The sequence below is a fragment of the Leopardus geoffroyi genome, chromosome X, assembly GCF_018350155.1.
Source record: "Leopardus geoffroyi isolate Oge1 chromosome X, O.geoffroyi_Oge1_pat1.0, whole genome shotgun sequence".
In the NCBI taxonomy this organism is placed as follows: domain Eukaryota; kingdom Metazoa; phylum Chordata; class Mammalia; order Carnivora; family Felidae; genus Leopardus; species Leopardus geoffroyi.
Window position 1 is genome coordinate 108327857 of NC_059343.1, and position 22345 is coordinate 108350201.

At 35.3% G+C, this 22345-nt stretch overlaps 1 protein-coding gene across 5 annotated transcripts in view; it reads right to left on the reverse strand.

Moving 5' to 3' along the window:
• Positions 1 to 22345, reverse strand: part of ZNF280C (zinc finger protein 280C) — an 85155-nt gene that overhangs the window by 58369 nt on the left and 4441 nt on the right. For all 5 annotated transcript variants that reach the window (XR_006711175.1, XR_006711174.1, XR_006711176.1 and 2 more), the window contains exons 2-9: positions 18695 to 18740; positions 18529 to 18575; positions 12087 to 12233; positions 9119 to 9184; positions 8881 to 9017; positions 4476 to 4590; positions 1411 to 1581; positions 1156 to 1265 (exon numbers count right to left, since the gene is read on the reverse strand). Coding sequence is in view for 2 of the 5 variants with exons in the window: in XM_045473302.1 (XP_045329258.1) it covers positions 1156 to 1265; positions 1411 to 1581; positions 4476 to 4590; positions 8881 to 9017; positions 9119 to 9184; positions 12087 to 12233; positions 18529 to 18559 (777 nt within the window). In the remaining 3 variants the exon portion in view is untranslated. The remainder of the gene's footprint in view (positions 1 to 1155; positions 1266 to 1410; positions 1582 to 4475; positions 4591 to 8880; positions 9018 to 9118; positions 9185 to 12086; positions 12234 to 18528; positions 18576 to 18694; positions 18741 to 22345) is intronic.

The window sequence follows — 22345 nt, forward strand, 5'->3', positions numbered from 1 at the left end:
GTGGTAAAATGCTAGAAACGAGGGGCACCTGGGTTGCTCAGTCAGTTGTGCATCCAACTTTGGCTTAGGTCATGATCTCACAGCTCGTGAGTTCGAGCCCTGCATTGAGCTCGCTGCTGTCAGCACAGAGACCACTTCAGATCGTCTGTCCCCCTGTCTCCCGCTTGCACTCTCTCAAAAACAAATAAATCTTAAAAAACTTTTAAATTAAAAAAAAATGCCAGAAATGAAGAGAAAGAAATGTTAAGATCTGAGAAATAAATGATTCACCTGGGAAAGCTCCAATACCTGCAAACATTCTAAGGGCTGTCGCTAAAACAAACACTGGACTTTTTACAGTCTTCTAGATATAATACTTTAAAAAGATTGGAGGGGGGTGCCTGGATGGCTCAGTCGGTTAAGCATCCGACTTCAGCTCAGGTCATGATCTCACGGTTCATGATTTCAAGTCCCACCCACATCCAGCTCTGCGTTGACACTGCAGAGCCCGCTTCAGATCCGCTATCTCACTCTCTGCCCCTCCCCAGCTCTCTCTCTCTCTCTCTCTCTCTCTCAAAAATAAACATTAAAAAAATAATAAAGGGGTCAGAGGTAGGGAAGATCTCCTCCTCACTTGGGACTATTCTATTTCTTAAAGTACTACACACTGTGTTTAATGTATTCATATATTCTAAAGCCTCAGAGAGAGATCAATGACAATCACATCTCTTAGAAAAAAACAACATCTAAAGCTTTGGTCTAGCATCCTTAGTTTTAAAGCAATTCCCAAACACTGTCAATTTCACCTTACTTCATCATCCAGCTCCAGAAAATGGATATTTTTATTGATAATTTTATGGCTGATAAAGCTATTATCACATCTAATAAAATTAATGAAGGATTACTTGGTATCCTCTAATGCCCCCTGTAAAATACAATATGCATATACTATAGTACACATAAGCTAAATTTAAAATTTCATGATTGGGAAAGATTCTTAAATCTTGTATAAAGACAATCATCATGAATATCAATTTTTACTTGTTATATGAAAATATCAATGAGAAGATTCCTTATCTAAATACCCAGACAAACGAGCATTTACAATGGACCGATCCTTAATGTTTTCAGAGACTTGCCAGTATTTTTAAAATTCAAATTTTGAAAAAATTTTACCTTCATGTGATATTTCAAGGGATCCAAAAGATTAAACTTTACATTGCACCTCGGACAAGATCTTAGAAAAGGCGCTCCAGTTTTATAGTGAGGTGATGAGGTATTTGTACCTAAAATAGATTAAGGACTTTCGTGACTCAAATTCTTTTTTAAACGTGAAACAACCAGTAATAAAAGTTTAAAAATTCATTAGAATGTCTAAAATTTATGTATAAGTAATATAATTTCTATTTCACACGCTAGATTCATATTTACCTTTTGATATCATAACATGGGAAGATGCCACCGAAGGAGAGTTAGTTAAGGACAACGAAGCACAAGGACTTATGTCAGAACCACTTTCACTGGTCTTTGGCTTTTTTGGATTAACACTGTTTACTTTAGAAGTAGAAGAACGTTTTATTATAGGCAGAGTTTCATCTATACCTACAATGATTTAAATAGTGGGGAAAATATGTGTAAATACTTTAATATAGACCATTGCTTACAAATGCTACTAAAATGGCTTTACATTTAAATTTAAGTAAAAATACTTTGAAGCTAAATTAAAGATAATATAAATGAATTATAGCATACAAATGACAATACAGAATGATCAAAACTTATATGATCAAGATAGAAATTGTACAAATAATTATGAACTACATACATTTGAACAATTCATGAAATAAACTTTGTATGCAAGAAAATTCTAAAAATACTTCCACATAAAGAAATATATATAAATAGGTAACATAAAAGAAGGCAGACCAAAAAAATCCCCAGCAAAAAAAAAAAAAAAAGTTGAAGCACAGGGAACATTCTAAGCTCAGTTCCCATAAACAGATTTACCTTCAGATGCTTAAATACCTTTGGGCTTGTAAACAAAAACAACTTTTATTTTAAAAATTTAGAGAAAACCTTTAAGATACTCATAAAAAGTTCTTTTTCTACTTATTAACAACCTGATAGGGAATAAGCAAGTAATTTAAACCCATGAACAAAGTGCGAACAACTAATCCTGAATGATAATACCTCACACATTCATATGGAAAAACTTAAAAAAGTATGATGGCTTTCAAACTGTATTCCCCTGAGGCTAATGGTTTTGTCTTAGGGAATATAGTAGGCAAATCATTTAGAAAAACTCTCCTTTTACCTTTTTAAAGAAATTAGACTTTTACATAAAATTTTGAGAGGAGATTTCATTACTAAAGACAGTTTTGAGTTTGAAAACCATCACCTTAAAGGCCAAAGAATCATGTAATTCAGGGTATTTTCAAGAGAAGTGGGGCTATTTAGGCTATAACCAGACCCAGCAGAAGTCCTCTAGAAAATAACACACAATTGTACTTTGTGATAAAGATTCTAAAACTGCACATCCTATTTTAATGCTCCCAACTGTACAGTAATAGGAGAAGCAGTAGAACAGACAAATAACAGGAAAATGAGAGTATTGTATTAGTGGGCTCCACTGTCAAATATGTGCTTCATTCTTTAAGATAACATAGAAATGATTTTTCCCATCTTCAAGCACATGCTTACTGACAGCTATACTGCAGGCACGTGGGATCAATTTCTGTGTAATCACTAACATTCTTCTCAGATACTTAGGTTACTTGAACAACCAATGATTGCTGTTATTTTGGCAACTGATTATCTAGCAGGCTGTACAATAAATATAGACTGTTTCATATATAATTTTTTAAAGCATGAGTAAATTCCCAAGTTAAATAAAATCACTCTGAGCTCAATAGTTTTAAATTCTAACCCCTTAACCTGTTTATTTCTACTGTCTTTGGCTTGTGCCATTCACTATCTTCAACAGTGCCAATAACAATCCTATTCTCATTCTTCCAAAATCAAGTTAAATCCAACCTTCTCCAAGGACTTTCTATGATTATTCTAGACAGGAGTCCATTAATCAGGCTTCTGAACACATAATACATATTATCATTCCAATTATCATTCTAACAACTGTTTACTGTCAAGTCCTTTAAAGCTTTAATGCATTTATCATTTCTCACTTATCTCATTTGAGCCTCAAAAAAGCTCTGAGATAAGTAGAGCAAGAATTAAAATTATATCTCCAAATGGCTGACTTCAGGTCTGGAGAATGAATGTATTATCTGACAAAAATAAAAGTATATATTTCAATAAAATGAGAAATCTGAAACATAAAGATGTGACATGATAAAGGCCACAAAAACCTTTAGAATACAGGCTCAAACCTATACTTTGCTAATCAACTATAACCCCATTTACCATCAAGGCAAAGTTCCACTCCCTATAGTATAACAATTTACAAGAGGATTAGGTGTCACTGTTGTTACCCCCTAGAAGCTTCAAGATTTCAGACATTTTCTATGAATAAAGACCATGTGCTTTATAAAATCAGACTTCACACAACTATTTTACCTTCTCATTTATTCTGGTTCTTGGTTATTTTACTAACTTAGATAAGTGACCCTAGATTGGTAAATAAACCAAGTATTATCAAAATGGGAAAAATATTTTTGCACACATATTACTATAGATGTTTTTTCTATTTTGGTTTGGTAAATGTGCATGAATTTGTTAGGAAACAATTTAAATATTAAAAAAATCTTTACATACCTCTGTCCATTTAGCGAAATATAACAAATTAACTAATATACAAATAGCAATTGCTATGATTATAAGGGAATTTTTAACTAAATAAAATTCATGGCATACTAATTTATTTCAAGTTAATGAAGAACTTTGTTATGGTACACAATCAAAGAACTGTAATACTTCAATAGAAAATTTTCATTATTCCTTCAATGGATATTTACTAGGTACTTACTATGTGCAAATAACCATTTTTTTAAAGACTGCCTTTTTATAATAATACTCTATAATCATATTTAACTATCACATCAACATGATTTATTTGGAAAGAAAGACACTAGCCTATTTAAAAAATCAACTATAACCATGTGCTTTTTCTCATACTAATGGCCTTCCAAATGATTAATACTTTTTTTTTTTTTACATGATAGTATTAGGACATCAGGGGACTTTCTTGACTCACAGAAATGATATTAAGATTTTTCAGGCCATGGCTGGCTCCAAGTGAGAATGAGCTAAAAAAAATACATGTTAGCTAACTTAATAGAAAGAAATACAATATTCTACTATTAAATTCAAATTTATACACAAGAAATCACACAAGAAAGGCAGTCAGGGATTATTAGCTTCTATCTTATGGTATATGAAAAACTTAACATGAAGGTATGGGTTTCAAAATAGAAATTCAATCCACATGTCTATTCACGAAGTTTCTTTTTATTATATTCATAAAATGTGCTAAGCCAAACCTTCTATATAAATTGTTGATCCCTCCTGGGACAGTGGAATTGTATCCTGGGTCAAGTCAAACAGTAAATCTGAAGAATCATCCGATTCAACTTGTGATAAGTTCTTTGTAAAATCCTGTAAAAAGTTATAATTATTTTGTTTCATAAACTTTTATGAAACACACACACACACACACACACACACATATATACATATAAAATTATCTTCTAGACTGCCCTAAAGAGCTGTTGTGGTAAGAGAAGAATGAAGCTTAACGTTTTCAGAGAAAATTCCCTTACATAGGATTCTCAATTGATTTGAAAATATATATCTGTCATTCTCCATCCTGGCTCACATTAGAATCACCTGGAGAGTTAAAAAAAAAAAATCTATCATGCCCAGGCCTCACCCCAGATCGAATGACAAAAAAAAAAAACAAACTGTTTTCTAAAAGCTCCCTAGGATTGGGAAACTGAGGAACTTTGATTAAACAACCATACCCACAGAAACAAAAAATTCTGAGTCTGAGTAAGCTCTAGTTTCTAATTTTTTTAATATGAAAGATACCACCCACTCCATTATTCTTTTTCCCTAGGTCAAAGGTAGGAATGATTTTCATCTATCTCCATGTAAATGATTATATTCCTTTTTGCTTTTTTTCCCCTAAATGCCAAACAGCTTATGATAGCATGATAAACCACTGAATTAGTCTGATTCCAGCTAAAATAATTTTTACATTTTTGGCAGCCTACCATTATCAAGAACATCTATTAACTTTTTATTAAAAACAGCCTGTGATAAAAAAGATGTGGTATATATATACAATGGAGTGTTACTCGGCAATCAAAATGAATGAAATCTTGCCATTTGCAACTATGTGGATGGAACTAGACGGTATTATGCTAAGCGAAATTAGTCAGAGAAAGACAAATATCATGACTTCACTCATATGAGGACTTTAAGACACAGAACAGATGAACATAAGGGAAGGGAAGCAAAAATAATATTAAAACAGGGAGGGGGACAAAACATAAGAGACTCTTAAATATGGAGAACAAACAGAGGGTTACTGGAGGGGTTGGTGGGAGGGGTTATGGGCTAAATGGGTAAGGGGCATTAAGAAATCTACTCCTGAAATCATTGTTGCACTATATGCTACCTAATTTGGATGTAAATTAAAAAAAAATTTTTTAATTAAAAAGAAAAACATCCTGTGGATGCTTAGAGGATCCAAGTTTGAGAGCCAGTAGTTTGGGTAAATATTCTTATTTTAGAAATGAAGAAAATGAGGGCCACTGAGGTTGTGACAATGCTCTAGCTAGAATTAGCACTCAAGCCCCTCATTTTCTTTTCTTTGTTTTTCTTATACAGTTTGATTTAAGTAAGCTCTATACCCCATGTGGGGCTAAAATTCACTACCCTGACTAAGCCAGCCAGGCGCCCCAAGTCTCTCTCATTTTCAATTCAGGTTTTTTGAACTACTACTCCAGAACTCATATTATTATTGATAATTGTTTCAGAATGCAGAGACAAGTTTTCCAAAAATCTATCTTTTAAAATTTAATTTTTTAAGAGAGAGAGTGTGTATGTGTGCACACAAGCAGGGGAGGGGCAGAGAAAGAGGGAGAGAGAGAAAGAGGGAGAGAGAAAATCCCAAGCAGACCCTGCGCTGTCAGCACGAAGCCCAACACGGGGCTCAATCTCACTAACTGTGAGATCATGACCTGAGCCGAAATCAAGAGTCCGACCCTTAACCAACCGAGCCACTCAGGTGCCCCCAAAATCTATTTTTTAAAGAAGTTTTATTTAAAGCCCCCAACATGGGTCTTGAACTCACAACTCTGAAATCAAGAGTCAGATGCTCCTCTGACTGAGTCAGCCAGATGCCCCCACAAAAATCTAATTTTTGCTTGAAAGCTCAAATCTTATCATTGGCAAGAATACTATCAGGTTTTTTTTTTTTTTTTTTTTTTTTTTTTCTGTGACAGGCACACTTTGTACATTTTTGAGGACTGAAAAACTGTGTGGGCGATTCTAAAGGTGGCCCCCATGACTCCCTCCTAATATTTACACCCTGTGTTATCTCCCCTTGAGTGTGGGTTGGGCCTGTGATTGTTTCTAACCAACAGAGTATGGCAAATGTGATAGAATGTACATGATTATGGTATATAGCTCGTCTTGCTAAGGACTCCCTTTCCCTTGCTGTCTTTGAGGTAGCAACCAATCATGTTAGGAAGGCTGACATAGCAAGGAACTGAGGGCAGTCTCTGGCCAACAGCAGCAAGAAACAGATGCCTTCAGTCTGATGACCCACAAAGAACTGGATACTGCCAATGACCATGTGAGTTTGGAAGCAATATTAAATGGTATGGTAGCTCTGGCTGACACCTTGACTGCAGCCTTGTGAGACCTTGAAGCAGAGGACCCAGCAAAGCCATGCCTTGACTCCTAACAGAAACCATGAGATAATAACTGCATATTGCTTTAAACTGCTAAGTCTGTGATCCTATTGTTATGCAGCAATAATTAATACATGGTGCTTTGCCGATCATCCTTTCAAACAAAAATGTCTTTGGATTAAAAAAAAAAAAGCAGCTAGTTCAACTTACAATTCAAGTGGTTTTCCTCAAGAAAACCTTTATACTGTAGATACAGAAATCATTTATGCATACTACCTATTTCATCACACACAGTATTTCAAAAGAAGTGTATTCAAGGACTAAGAGTTAATAAAATTAGTAATTTAAGGGGCACCTGGGTGGCTCAGTCGGTTGTGCGTCCAACTCCGGCTCAGGTCGTGATCTCACAGTCTGTGAGTTTGAGCCCCACATCAGGCTCTGTACCAACAGCTCGGAGCCTGGAGCCTGTTTTGGATTCTGTGTCTCCCTCTCTCTCTGACCCTCCCCATTCATGGTCTGTCTCTCTCTGGCTCAAAAAAATAAATAAACGTTAAAAACTTTTTTTTAATTAAAAAAATAAAATTAGTAATTTATTACATCTTCAAGGTTATTCTTAAGTGAAAGCGAAATTTTTCTGTGAGTGTTTGGTGGTCACTAATACAAAAACTAGTAGCACCCAATTGGTGCCACTGCCTTGACTCATAGTAAGGCACCAACAGTTTTATCCTCCATTGCTTTTGCATCATCAATACAAATGCTGACAGTGAAAAGAGGAAATGTCTCACTGTAATTATCACAACAGTTTTAACTTCACAAACCCCTGAAAGGGTCTCGGGGAATGCCAATGGTATGCGGACTATAACACTGCTCTAAAGCAATGTTTCTATGTATAGCAATGCTAAATGTATGGATGGATATGTGTACGTGCATATTTTAAAACCTCTGGGCTAGGGGATCCTGGGTGGCTGAGTAGGCTAAGCATCCGACTCTTGATGTCAGCTCAGGTCATGATCTCATGGTTCGTGGGATCGGGCACCGCATTAGGCCCTGTGCTGATGGCACAGAACCTGCTTGGGATTCTCTCTCTCTCTCTCTCTCTCTCTCTGTCTGTCTCTCAAAATAAATAAACATGAAAAAAATTTTTTTAAGCTTTAAAAAAAACCCAAAAAAACCACGAAACAAAACCAAAACACCTCTGGGTTAACCTGGATTGAAATCCCATATCCATAATCTATTTACCAGCTATATGGCCTTGAGTGAATTATTTAGCCTGAGTCTCAGTTTCCTCAAGTATAACATGGGGATAATAATCATGCCTACTTCATACAGAAATCATAAGAATTAAATGAAATTAATTTACATACAGCATTTAGAATAAGGACCCATGATAACAAACATTAAATATTACCATTAACTATTATATCTGTTAAAAGTTTTAAAAGCTAAGCCACAAAGGGGCACCTGGGTGGTTCAGTCTGTTAAGCATCCAACTCTTGATATCAGCTCGTGGTCTTGAGATTGAGCCCCATGTCAGGCTCTCCGCTGAGTGTGGAGCCTGCTTGGGATTCTCCCTCTCCCTCTCCCTTCCCTGCTTACACATGCGCTCTCTCTCAAAATAAATAAACTTTAAAAAAATAAAAGCTAAGCCATGAAAGTATGTTTTCAGAATAAACAGGAACAATGACCTCAGAACAATTTCCCAAATAAGAATACTTGGTTCAATTTACTGTCTTAAGAATTTTGCCAGTATGCAACAATCATTACTGATCTTTTTTACTCACCTTTAGATAGCATAGTTTTCAATATTCTACCTATTTAAGCATATTACCTGATATTGACAAGTTGGCTAGTTCCTACAGTTATTACTTTGGGTACTGATTGAGCTATCATAAAGATATTGACATTCTCTGATTGCGATTATGCTTCTAATGGAATGGTGACTAGCTATGATAGTCCACAATTCTAACTGGATATTATACTATCCAATGTGTCCCTGAGCTAATTGTGTAGTTTCAGAAACACTTACAGGTTTAGACACGTTCTGAACAATAACAGAGCTTTGTGAAGGTTTAGATTCAGGATGAAATCTAGGCAAGGCAGCCACTGGATTTGATGTTGGATCTTTGTAGTGTTGACTTGTAGGCTTGAATGTATCAGTAACACCTGCATTTTAAAATTACACAGTATATTGAATATTGTTCCACACAACCAATTTTATCAAAATATTTCACTTTAGAGTTAAAATCAGTACAATAATACCATACCTTGAGTGAGTGTCTCATTCTTTATTCCCTTTGAAGATGAGCCGGGGTTACCTCTGTTCAAAATATCTACAAGTAGAATTAAATATATATTAAGATAATAGAAAAAAATTTCCCAATATATCCATATACAACTAATAATTTAAGTATATACCCCAAAGCCTGAAAGTTTCATTATGGGCAAGCTGATTAGATTATCTGTGCCACTGCTCTTGAGTTCTGAAGGGGACACTACTGAAGACCACAGACTAAACTTAACCTAGAATTTACCAGAGTGTCTTAAACCTACTATTATACCAAAAGTCAATCTGAGCCTGACATGACCCTCTGAATCAGTTTAAGACTGTTCACTCCTGGGGCGCCTGGGTGGCTCAGTGGGTTAAGTGTCTGACTTTGGCTCAGGTCACGATCTCACAGTTTGTGGGTTCGAGCCCCACATTGGGCTCTGTGCTGACAGCTCAGAGCCTGGAGCCTGCTTCAGATTCTGTGTCTCCCTCTCTCTCTGCCTCTTCCCTACTTGCTCTCTCTCTCTTTCTCTCTCTCTCAAAAATAAATAAAAGGTAAAAAAAAATTTTTTAAAGATTGTTCACTCCTATACCCATGCAAACCCATAACTTCTAGGTTATTAAATCAAATACAATTTTGGAAGAGCAGACATTTGCTTAAAATTGCTAATCAGGAAAAGGTACAAAAAATTTTAAAAATCACATAAAACCTCAAAATATTTCCTTTTCCCCCTCCTAGGGGAAAAGAGCTAGATTTCATAGAATAATTCTGTAAAGTAAAGGGTCACACAAAAGTAGGGTTGTTTTAAGAAAACGGAAATTCAGTTCTCTAAGACTAGGCACCACAGAAGTCTTCTGGGAGAAAAATCTGCTCAAACAACTTGATACTGTTTTCATTCATAAATTAAGGTAGGTATTTACTCAAACCATTAAAGAGTCAATCCTACAGTACTTTTTGGTGACTGTAATCTATCAAACACAACTTTTTACCACTACCCCTAACTTTATGATGGTTCTATATCAATATTTAGCTCGTGGTCCATATGCCAAAAATATTTTTTGGCTCAAAAATTAAACATCAATAAATTCATTTAAATTCTGAGTTCATTTAGAAGAGAAATTTCACTGAGGTCAACTTTCTTTTTGATAGAATTACTTAAAACTAATACACATTATTCTAGATAGAATTACTTAAAACTAATACATACTATTTTAGTTGAGTACTGTTAAGTTATCTACAATTGATATAAATCCGACTTGAACTACCATGATTTCAATAGAATTATTTGAATAATAATTTTGAAATATCGTAATAGTTCAGGATAAAAATAATCACAACAACTAGGAAATAATTATAACATTCTGTTCCACTGTCAGCAACCAACATGCCAACATACTTACTTCAGTTTATAACTGAAGTGGCATTCCACTTGGCACTTCTCAATTTGCTACAGGAAATTATATTGAGAATTAAATTAAATTATTCTATCTCTGATAAAACTGAATAGAAGTGCTATACCAAGTTTGGAGTCAAGAAAAGCAAGAACTGGGCTTTCAAAAAAATTAAAAACTCATGTCTTAACCACAATATAATGTACTGCCATGGTAAATAAGAGAACACTGGTATGCTGGCTATATTCTTTGCAAAATTCTCCTGGCTTAAAAAAAGTAAATATAAAGGAAAAGAATCTATTTCCTCTTTCTCCCTTGAAATTCTCTATGTTGCTCCTCTGCACTTTACACATTGTTGATTGGACATTTTAACAAGTGTGATCAACAACTTCACTATAACATTATCACAGCGTCAAGACTAATTACTCTAACTGAAATCTAACAATCCACAAAATTACTGGACATGTTCTACTAAAAAGCCATGATAATTAAGTAAGCTAACTGCCTGCATTGTCTAAGCACAGTGGCTAAAGACCAGACCCTCCTTCCTTCATGAATATAATCAAGAGTTGCTGGAAGATGGGTGTGGCCAAAAACTATAGCCCATGTTGGTACACAAACAAGAGACTGGAGAATCATGCAGTGCCTGTTCATTTTGTAGCTGTGAATCAAGATGACACTGTGTTAAGGCAGTTGCCTGTATGTGAGCATCCCAGAGACTAACACAAACGTATTTAACGTTCTGATACTTTATTAAATGTTATTTATTTATTTATTTTGAAAGAGAGAGAGAGACAGACAGGCAGACAGACAGAGACAGACAGACAGCATGAGCCGGGGAGGGGCAGAGAGAGACAAAAAACACAGAATCCATAGCAGGCTCCAGGCTCTGAGCTGTCAGCACAGAGTCCATCGCGGAGCTTGAACTCACAAGCTACGAGATCATGACCTGAGCCAAAGTCAGATGCTTAACCAGCTGAGCCACTCATGCACCCTTATTTTTTAATGTTTTACTTATTTTTGAGAGACAAAGTGCACGAGCAGAGAAGGGGCAGAGAGGGGACAGAGGCCAAAGAGGGCTCTGTGCTGACGGCAGAGAGCTCGATGCGAGGTTCAAACTCATGAACCATGAGGTCATGACCTGAGCTGAAGTTGGATGCTTAACCGACTGAGCCACCCAGCCACCCAGTATTCTGATATTTCAAGCAAAACATTCCAACGCTTTCTTTTCTAGGTGTATTTGGGCTTAAGGGAGAAAAAGAAAACCGGTGAATAGGCTACTCAGCTCCACTAAAACTTACGATTTCCAACTTTAGAAGGCTTACAATGCTGTTAGGTAATCTTAACCTTTAGTTAACTTAGTTAACATTTCATTTTTTTCAAATGATATTTTAACCTCTCTCCTCCTTACTCAAGTCCTCAACCACATCTTCCCTCTGATTCTTACCAATTCTTACTGACCTGTGTGCTCCAACTCCTTACAGAATAACAAGGACAGATAAGACAGCCCACAGGTTTTTCTAATAGAAATTGCATCTTCTATAAAACTTTACTTCACTGAAATAAATGCTTACTTGAAATGGCTGGTTTTGAACTTGATATCTCTCCAACAAAAATCAGCTCATCATCGTCTTCATCCAGAATTTCTTCTACTTTCTTCTGCCATGGTTCTAGCTCTTCTTCTTCACATTCCATAAAGAGTTCTGCCATTTTTGAATTATCTAAATGTCAAAAGGAGAGAAACATATTTTTGAGTAACTTTTTTTGCAACGCATAGCATGATATTTAAGATCTACTTTAGTAATCCTAATATTAGTTACTGAATTGATATTTGCAGTCAGTACATGATAGCAAAAGAAACTCAGTTCAATCTCTAAGATCTATAGTAGTAAAATTAAGCTAGCTGGCTAAGTAACAGGTAACATTAGTCATCAGTAGTGGCCAATAAATGTTAAGAATAATCAAATACAAGGGTTGCCTGGATGGCTCAGTGGGTTAAGTGTCAGACTTTGGCTCAGGTTTGTGAGTTCAAGCCCCGCATCAGGCACTGTGCTGACAGCACAGAGCCTAGTTTGGATCCTCTGTCTCTCTCTCTCTCTGCCCCTCTCCTGATCTCTCTCTCTCTCTCAAAAATAAATAAATATTTTAAAAAAGAATAATCAAATCCAAGAAAAACTTGAAACATCAAAGTTTCAGTAATCAAATCCAGGGAAGAATATCCAATGAAAGAGAGTCTCTTCAACAAGTGGTGTTGAGAAAACTGGACAGCAATATGCAAAGGAATGAAACTGGACTACTTTCTTACACCATACACAGAAACAAATTCAAAATGGATTAAAGACCTAAACGTAAGACAGGAAACCATCAATATCCCAGAGGAGAACACAGGCAGTAACCTCTCTGACATCAGCTGTCGCGACTTCTTACTAGGTATGTCTCCTGAGGCAAGGGACACAAAAGCAAAAATAAACTATGGGACTTCACCAAAATAAAAGCTTCTGTAGTGTGAAGGAAACAACAAAACTAAGAGGCAACCTATGGAATGAGAGAAGATATTTGCAAACGACATAACTGATAAAGGGTTAGTATCAGAAATCTATAAAGAACTTATCAAACTCGACACCCAAAAAACAATCCAATTAAAAAATGGGCAGAAGACATGAATAGACATTTTTCCAAAGAAGATCTATAGATGGCTAACAGACACATGAAAAAATGCTCAACATCCCTCATCATCAGGGAAATACAAATGAAAACTACAAAGGGATATCACACTTGTCAGAATGGCTAAAATCAACAACAAGAAACAATAGGTGTTGATGAGGATGTGGAGAAACGGGAACCTTCTTGCACTGCTGGTGGGAATGCAAACTGGTGCAGCCACTCTGGAAAACAGTATGGAGGTTCCTCAGAAAGTTGGAAACAGAACTACCCAATGAGCCAGCAATTGCATTACTAGGTATTTATTCAAAGAATACAAAAATACTAATTCAAAGGGATACATACACCCCTATGCTTATAGCAGCATTTTCTACAATAACCAAATTATGGGAAACAGCCCAAATGTCCATCGACTGATGAATGGATAAAAAAGAGGTGGTATATATAGATACAATGGAATATTACTCAGCTATGAAATGAATGAAATCTTGCCATTTTCAATGGCATGGATGGAGCTAGAGAGTATTATGCTAAACAAAATAAGTCAGAGAAAGACAAATGCCATATGATTCAATTAGATGTGGAATTTCAGAAACAAAAGCAATGAACATAGGGGAAAAATGAGAGAGACGCAAACCAAGAAACAGATTCTCAACTATAGAAAACAAACAGCTACCAGAGGGAAAGTGGGTGGGGACATGGATGAAATAAGAAATGGGAATTAAGGAAGGCACTTGTGATGAGCGCTAGGTGTTGTATTCAAGTATTGAATCACTAAGTTGTATACCAGAAACTAATATTACACTGTATGTTAACTAACTAGAATTTAAATAAAAACTTAAAGAATAGTCAAATCCAATCAAAATGAGTTTCAGTTTTATTAACAAAATATGATTATACCTATTAACTACCTAACTATATCTGAAAAAAAAAAAACTCATAAACTTTTACATTAACAAAACGGAGATAAACTAAAAACAAGAGGCAATAGGTTAGATTTTTACCAGAAAAACCGAACCAGCTTCAGAAACACTAGGCACACAGCAAAGCAGCAATGAGGTGCTAGAATGAAAACAGGGGACTTAAGGTGAGGTTTATTCCATCCCAGGAAAGATTAGACATTTCTCACCTGGAGAAACTAACCAAAGAACATACTGTTAGTACCACCAGCCTACAAGTGCTGACCAAGCACTCAGAGTTCCGAGGAAACATTTTAGTGCCTCATTGTTAAATATGGACACGCCAATGAGCACCAGAAATAGGACTAAACCTCCAACGTGAAAAACCAAAACAATAAAACAGATTAAAAGATGTTTTAAAATCTTTTTGAGAGAGAGAGAGAGCGGGACAGAGGGTCTGAAACAGGCTTCACGCTGACAGCAGAGAGCCTGATGTGGGCCTCGAACTAATGAACCGTGAGATCTTGATCTTAGCTGAAATCGGACACTTAATCTACTGAGCCACCCAGGCGCCCTGCAGGTTAAAAGATCTTAAAAAAAAAAAAAAAAAGAGATAGTACAGAATTAAAAAAAAAGTTATTAGAATGTAATTAGCATTTTCAGAGAAATAAGATTATAAAAAATAACATGCAGAAAACAAAAAGATTAAAAAGACAGCCAAAATTCAGTAAAAGAAAAGCCCCAAAACCCAAATGCCAAAGTTGAATAAATGTCCCATAAGTGGACTTAAAAGATAAAAAATATATATATACTAATCAATGTCACCTAAAAGAAGTTTCAAAAAAATTAATAGAAAAAAAGGGGAGGGGATGTAATCAAAGGAAAAATACAAAAGAAATTCTTAGTTCTAAAGGACATAAATGTCCAGATTGAAAAGAAAAAAATCTACACTATAGGAATATATCACGAAATTTGTGAATGCTAGACATAGAAACTATCCTATAATCAGAAAGAAAGTTAGAATAATGTTTTCAGGAGTATTAGTAAAAATAATTTTCAATTTAGAATTCTGTGCCCTGCCAAGATTTTCATCAAGCATGAGGTACATATTCTTTCATCAAAAATAAAGATCACCAAGATCACAGAAAATTACCCCCTATTCACTCTTCCTTTCTTAGGAAGAATCCACCAAAATATGGGACTTAGGAAGGAGGAAGATACAGAATGCAGAAATCGTAGCATTCAGCACAATACCAAGACAAAGGAAAGTCCCAGGATAATAGCTGTTCAATGGGTCTAGATAACAACCAGCCAGAGTAGAACAAGAGAACATTACTCCCAGGAGGAATGTCTCCAGGAGACCACACACACACATACACACACACACACACAAACACACACACACACACACACACACACACACACACACAAAGTGTTAGATTACCTGATGAGTTTTACCATATAGAAAATTGAATTAAGAAGCTACAGAAGGGTGTGAGAAGCCTTGGCTATAGACTTTAATGAAATTTAGCAAATTTAGTCAACTATAATAAACAATATAACTTTTAGCAAATTTTAAAAAATGAAATATTTTAATTTCTGAGTATATAAAAAAGACAAAAAGGCAATGTATGCATAGCATATTAATACCATAGTACTATGCTCATCAGTGAACAATATTACGGTCATCGTAATAAAAACATTTAATGATTTAACCAAAATTTGAGCTATAACTGCAGTGAAAGATGCTTGGAGGGAGGGCTAAGTGTAAGAAAACTAAAATCCTCATGTTAGATAAAAAAAAATTATTAGATAATGGCAAAAAAATTGATTGAAGAGACAGCAGTACACATATGTGTTAAAAATTTGGAAATATGGAAATAATTATGAGAAAAAAGCTAACCTATTGAAAGGGAATGCCTGAAAAAATAGGGAATACATACATCCAGATCACACACACACCTCTCATTCTTACCCTTCAAAAACTGTGGTTATGCAATTTATAACTTTCAGATTATTTGTTTCTTAAAACTATGCATGTATTGTTATGGTTTTAAAAAGGTATTGAGGAAGCACCTAATTTAATATAATAGCAAGGAGGATGGATATAAGTGGTACTAGATATGTGGAGTGAGATGCCTGCCGATGGGGGGACAACTAAAAAGTAACAAAACAATAACTCCAGGATCTGGCTTAGACAACGATCATCTGTTTTTTAAGACAATGATATCTTTATCTTTTAAATTTTTTTTTTCAACGTTTATTTATTTTTGGGACAGAGAGAGACAGAGCATGAACGGGGGAGGGGCAGAGAGAGAGGGAGACACAGAACCGGAAACAGGCTCCAGGCTCTGAGCCATCAGCCCAGAGCCCGACGCGGGGCTCGAACTCACGGACCGCGAGATCGTGACCTGGCTGAAGTCGGACGCTCAACCGACTGCGCCACCCAGGCGCCCCTATCTTTATCTTTTAAATGCAATAATTTCTAAACATAATTTTGCTAGATTAAATGTCATTTCTAATTTTGACTCAGAATTAGTGTGTGAAAACAATGATGTGGGGATGGCATACAAAAGAAACACCTTAACAAATCAATTGGCACTATTCTTTTAAAATTATTTAAACTTAATTTGCTCTTCTATATAGGTATGCCAAAATCATTTCTTGCATAATGTTTAATGTTTGGTGATTTACTTACTATACTATAAAACAAAACAAAACAAAGCAAAAACCTTCCCACCCTTCCAAATGTAACCAATTTTATAAACTGTCTTCTCTAACTTTACTTTAAAAACATATATACAGAATGCTCTAAGTCAAATAAAGAGTAATTCATAGTTTATCATTTACATATCCTGAATACTTGAAAACACCATCTTCATTGTGTCTCCTGGACCTCTCATTTGTATTGTTTCTTCTACCTAAAATATCTTCCCTCCTTACCTTATACTGTCCACGTTGAGTATAGTAGGAGCATGGACTTCACATAAAATTGAATAGTTCAAATCTTCATTGCACCATTTCTAATGATGTGACTCTGGAGAAATTACTTGAATCTGTTTTCTTACCTCTAATATGTGTACAATATCTACCTAATGTAAGTGGTAATGTAGATTGAGGAAAATGCCATATAAAGTACCTAACCTAACCTCAAGCAGATACTCAACAGTACCTTAATTCCCAACTCTTGGTTCAGTTACAACCTGCTTAGTAAACCAGTAGACCTGTTTTTCTTCCACCTTTTACTACATTGACATTCTATGCCATGCAGTTCCAGACTTACTATATATGATCTCAAACTGCTCACTATTTCTTAATATTTCTTTATCTAAAAAAATAAAAAAAGAATGTGTATTTATTTTGAGAGAAAGGGAAAGAGTGAGCAGGGGAGGGGCAGAGATAAGGAGAGAGAGAATCCCAAGTAGGCTCTGCACTGTCAGCACAGAGCCTGATGTGGGGCTCAAACCCACAAACTGTGAGATCATGACCTGAGCCAAAACCAAGAGTGGGACACTTAACCAACTGAGCCACCCAGGTGCCCCCTTAATGTGGATTTCTTAACTGTATGCATCTAACTCCAAAGTAAGATCCAAAGTGAGAATGAAAAACATATTTTCTTCTTCCTTTGTATCTCCTCCTATACACAGAAGTCTACTGAATAAGCACTGACACTTAACATGATAATCAACAATCTAAGAAACTAGGCAGTCAGGCAATGCCAAATTAAAAAAAAAAATGAGGGACACTCATGTATGCAGATAATTAAAAAATCATTTATATCTATGTTGATACCATGGTCTTGATACCATGTCTAACACATAGATCTTCCTCATTCTTTTTAACTGGGTACTACCATTGTCAATATATTCAAGATAGATTGTAGAGTAAAAAAGTAAAAAAAAAATTATTATTATTTTTAATTTTAGAGAAAGAGAGAGAGAGAGTGTTTTTGCGAGTGGGGAAAAGGGGCAGAAGGAGAGAGAATCTTAAGCAGGATCAATGCTCAGCACAGACGCTGACATGGGGCTTGATCCCACGACCCTGGGATCATGACCTGAGCTGAAATCAAGAGTCAGACACTCAACCAACAGAGCCACCCAGGCGCCCCAAGTAAAAAAAATGTAAAGCCACATAATAGCATAAATAGTATGATCTTATTTAGAAATAATTTATTTTTTGTCTATGCATAGAAAAAAGTTTGTGATAATGTATACCAAACCAGTAATAGTAATTATTTCTGGAGATGAAGAAGACACACTTCATTTCTACTTTACTGACATTCTTATTGTATATTGTTCTTTTTTACTATGCACATGTATTACTTCAATCAATTTAAGTGTTTTGGTATTTTTTTAAAAAACGTGCCTATCACTGCTTCTCTCACCTTTTATTATAAAGCAAAGTTATCAGTATAAAAGCCATGCACATTGGTATCACTTGCAACAGCAATACTTACTTTTTGATGGAAAAGGGTTGCCGTCATCCATCAAGTTGCAGAGTCACCTAAGACACCAACACATGACATCAATCAATTTTATGAGTTACTTTAACACCAAATATTGAAACATGAGACTTGGGATTCAGCAATTTTTGGGTCTAATCTTGATCTCCAACAAACTCACCATATGACTCTAGACAAGATAGCAAGTTAGGTCTTAGTTTTCTGCCCTATAAAAAAATAAGGATAACTACTATTAGGGTGGATTTGTTAAATGTACACACATTTAATCTTGTTCTACAAAAAGTTTACCTTTTGAATTTATTATGTTTGATATACATATGCTACTCACTTTCCATGATTGGCTCATTCCTGAATGAATGAAAATTTAATAAATAAAATGCTGAATGTATTAAGCATTTATTACTTGAAGAAATCTGATGATTGTTAAGTTGCAAATAAATTTTGAAAGATACCTTTTTGTAAATATGACTAACACATGTTTTAGTAAATACATATTTTAGTTAATACATGTAACATACATGCTTTAGTAAATCTGAATTTTGAAATGCTAACTGACAATCTTTAACCATTACTTATTCTTCATATTTCAGAAATAAATGTAATTATTACAAAACACATTAAAAAATGTTTAGTTTATATATTTTTATTTCTTATTCACACTAACTACAAGAAACAAAAAATTTGTTGTATATACTTCATCATAGATAAACTCATTAAAAATAATTAATTACTCATTGCCTTCTGTGTTCAAAATGATGTGCTCAATTCTCGGGAAAAAGTTAAGATGAATAAGGCATAGATAGTCCTTGCCTTCAGAAGATTACAATTTAATATATCTACAGTTCTTTGAGCTTTTAAAAAAAGCTGTTATAGTAAACATTATCAAAAATTTTTGAATTGTTTTCTTTAAAGCAGGTATTTGTGTTCTGAATTCACACACACACACTTTTTTTTTTGCAGACAAAATAAATGTTGTAAAAAACTATTGCAGTTATAAAACAAAAAAGTTAAAAAATAGTCATCAGATACCTAAAGTATTAGGATGAACAGAGCTGAGTCTTCACATGCATCTTTATTTTCAGACTGGCAAAAGCAAACTTTCCTGCTTTTTCCAATTCCAAATTATTTACACTGAATTAGACCAAAGGGAAAAAAACCTACTTTCACTCCAGAAGTTGTTATTGGTATAAATGTTTGAATTACTATCACAAAGATCTCAAGTGAATTCTGAACTTAAGTAAATTTCCCTTGTTGAAGTTTGACTACCGAAATCTCTTTAACTCAATTACTTGAATAGTTACCATTTCTCCCTAAACTAGAATTAAGGTAATGCATATGTCACGTAGATAAATCCATGTCAATTCTTGCTCAGCATTAAAGACCTATGGCTACCAGGAATACGGATTTTTTTTTAAGAGTCATAACCACATAGCCTATGGAGACTCATGTATAACACTTTTATTAAATGTTCAAATAAAATGTCTATTGGCACAAATAGCCTAAAATTAGTACTAAATGTACAAGTAGTTTATATAAACAAGTCATATACACTGCCTATATCTACAGAGATGAATTTTGAGGCCCATAACCATCACCAAGGAGCTTCAATTGGTACATTCATAAACACTCAAAAAAAGTCAAAAATCCCCAGATGCCATTAGAATCATAACTTCATCTAAAGTTGTGCTACACGGTAAGGTAATCAGGCCCTCCAAAACTATCACCACAAAAAATTCTCATCAGAGTTTTGGCGGGGAATTCTGTGGGAGATTAAATAATCTGTTAGAGAAATGAAATACCCACAAAACATGCAATGAGGATCTTAGAGCTCCCATAATAGCAACTCCAGAGGGTCTCTACGTTCTGCAACTCAGAACTGGCACCAAAACAGGCAGAACAGAAGTCTCCACTTCAGCTATTGACTCAGAGTTACTATGCCCATAATACACTGTTCCTATGGGGCAAAAGTGAATTCCAAGTAACTAATGAAAGACCTCTTGGAATACGATCATTTTTGGAGACTGCCTGTATAAATACTTACTATTTAGATATTTTATGGTTTCAGCTTCTACATATTTAAGATTCACTTTTAAGAGTTTAAGTCTATGATATTTTCAAAAAAAACATTAATAGATTAGTTAAAATGGTAAACTGTATGTTATGTGCATTTCACGCCTAGTAGGATGGCTGTAATCAAAAAGACAGATAATAACAAGTGTTGGCAAGGATATGGAGAAATTGGAACCCTCATACACTGCTGGTGGGAATATGAAATGGTGCAGACACTATGGAAAATACTTGGCAGTCACTCAAAGTTAAAAATAGTTACCATATGACACAGCAATTCCACTCCAAGTGAGAGAGAATTGAAAGCATATGCCCATGCAAAAACTTATACATGGGAATGTGTGTAGCGGCATTATTTATAATAGCCCAAAAGTAGAAACAACCCATATGCCCAACCAATAAATAAAATGTGATATACCTATACAATGGAATAATATTCAGTCATAAAAGAAATTAAACACTGACACATACTATGATATGGATGAACCTTGGGAACATATTAAGTGAAAGAAGACAGCAAAAAGACCATGTATTGTATGACTTCATTATATGAAATGTCCAGAAATGGCAAAGTCATAAGGAGAGAAAGTACAGCTTAGGGCTGGAAGGATTGGAGGGAAATGGGGAGTGACTCCCAATGGATATGGGTTTTCTTTCAGGGGTGATGAAAATGTTCTAAATTGATTGTAGTGATGGTTACATGACACTGTAAATATACTAAAACCATTGAATTATACACTTCAAATGGGTGAAGTGTATGTTATATTAATTTTATCTCAATAAAGCTGTTAATAACGAAAATAATAAGCTGGAAGGATATAAGCCTGGGAGTAATGGAGTCACTGTGTGGAGAAAGAATGTCTAAGAAAGAAACCAAGAAAAAAAATAGCAAAGCCTTAAGATTCTGGCGGTAGAGAAAGAGGGTAGGGTAGGGAGATATTCAAGTTCTGATGACACCATTTAAACACCCGAAGCTAGGGGGCGCCTGGGTGGCGCAGTCGGTTAAGCGTCCGACTTCAGCCAGGTCACGATCTCGCGGTCCGGGAGTTCGAGCCCCGCGTCAGGCTCTGGGCTGATGGCTCAGAGCCTGGAGCCTGTTTCCGATTCTGTGTCTCCCTCTCTCTCTGCCCCTCCCCCGTTCATGCTCTGTCTCTCTCTGTCCCAAAAATAAATAAACGCTGAAAAAAAAAATTTTAAACACCTGAAGCTAGCCATGCTTGAAGTAAATTATTAAGCCTTTTCAGTTAAAAAAGGGAATAATTGTTCACTTATGGTTTAATCTACTTTGAGCTAGGTTTCTGGTACTTGCATTCAAGAGTAATAATACACTTACCAATGGCTTATACCCCAATATTTTTCAAACTAATAGACCTCTGGGGAAAATAGATATATAGAAGATGGTGCAAGAGAGCTCTAAAACAATATATTGTTCTGGGGCACCTGGGTCGTTCCGTTGGTTAGGCATCCGACTTCAGCTCAGGTCATGATCTTGTGGTTCATGAGTTCAAGCCCCATGTCCAGCTCTGTGCTGACAGCTCAGAGCCTGGAGCCTGCTTCGGATTCTGTGTCTCCCTCTCTCTCTGCCCATCCCCCGCTAGTGCTTGTTTCTCTCTTTCAAAAATAAATGAACATTAAAAAAATAAAATAAAATAAATTTTTGTTCTATCTAAAAACTTTCAAATATACAATATAGTCTCATTACTGTAGTCACAATGCTACACGTTACATCCCCAAGATTTTTTGG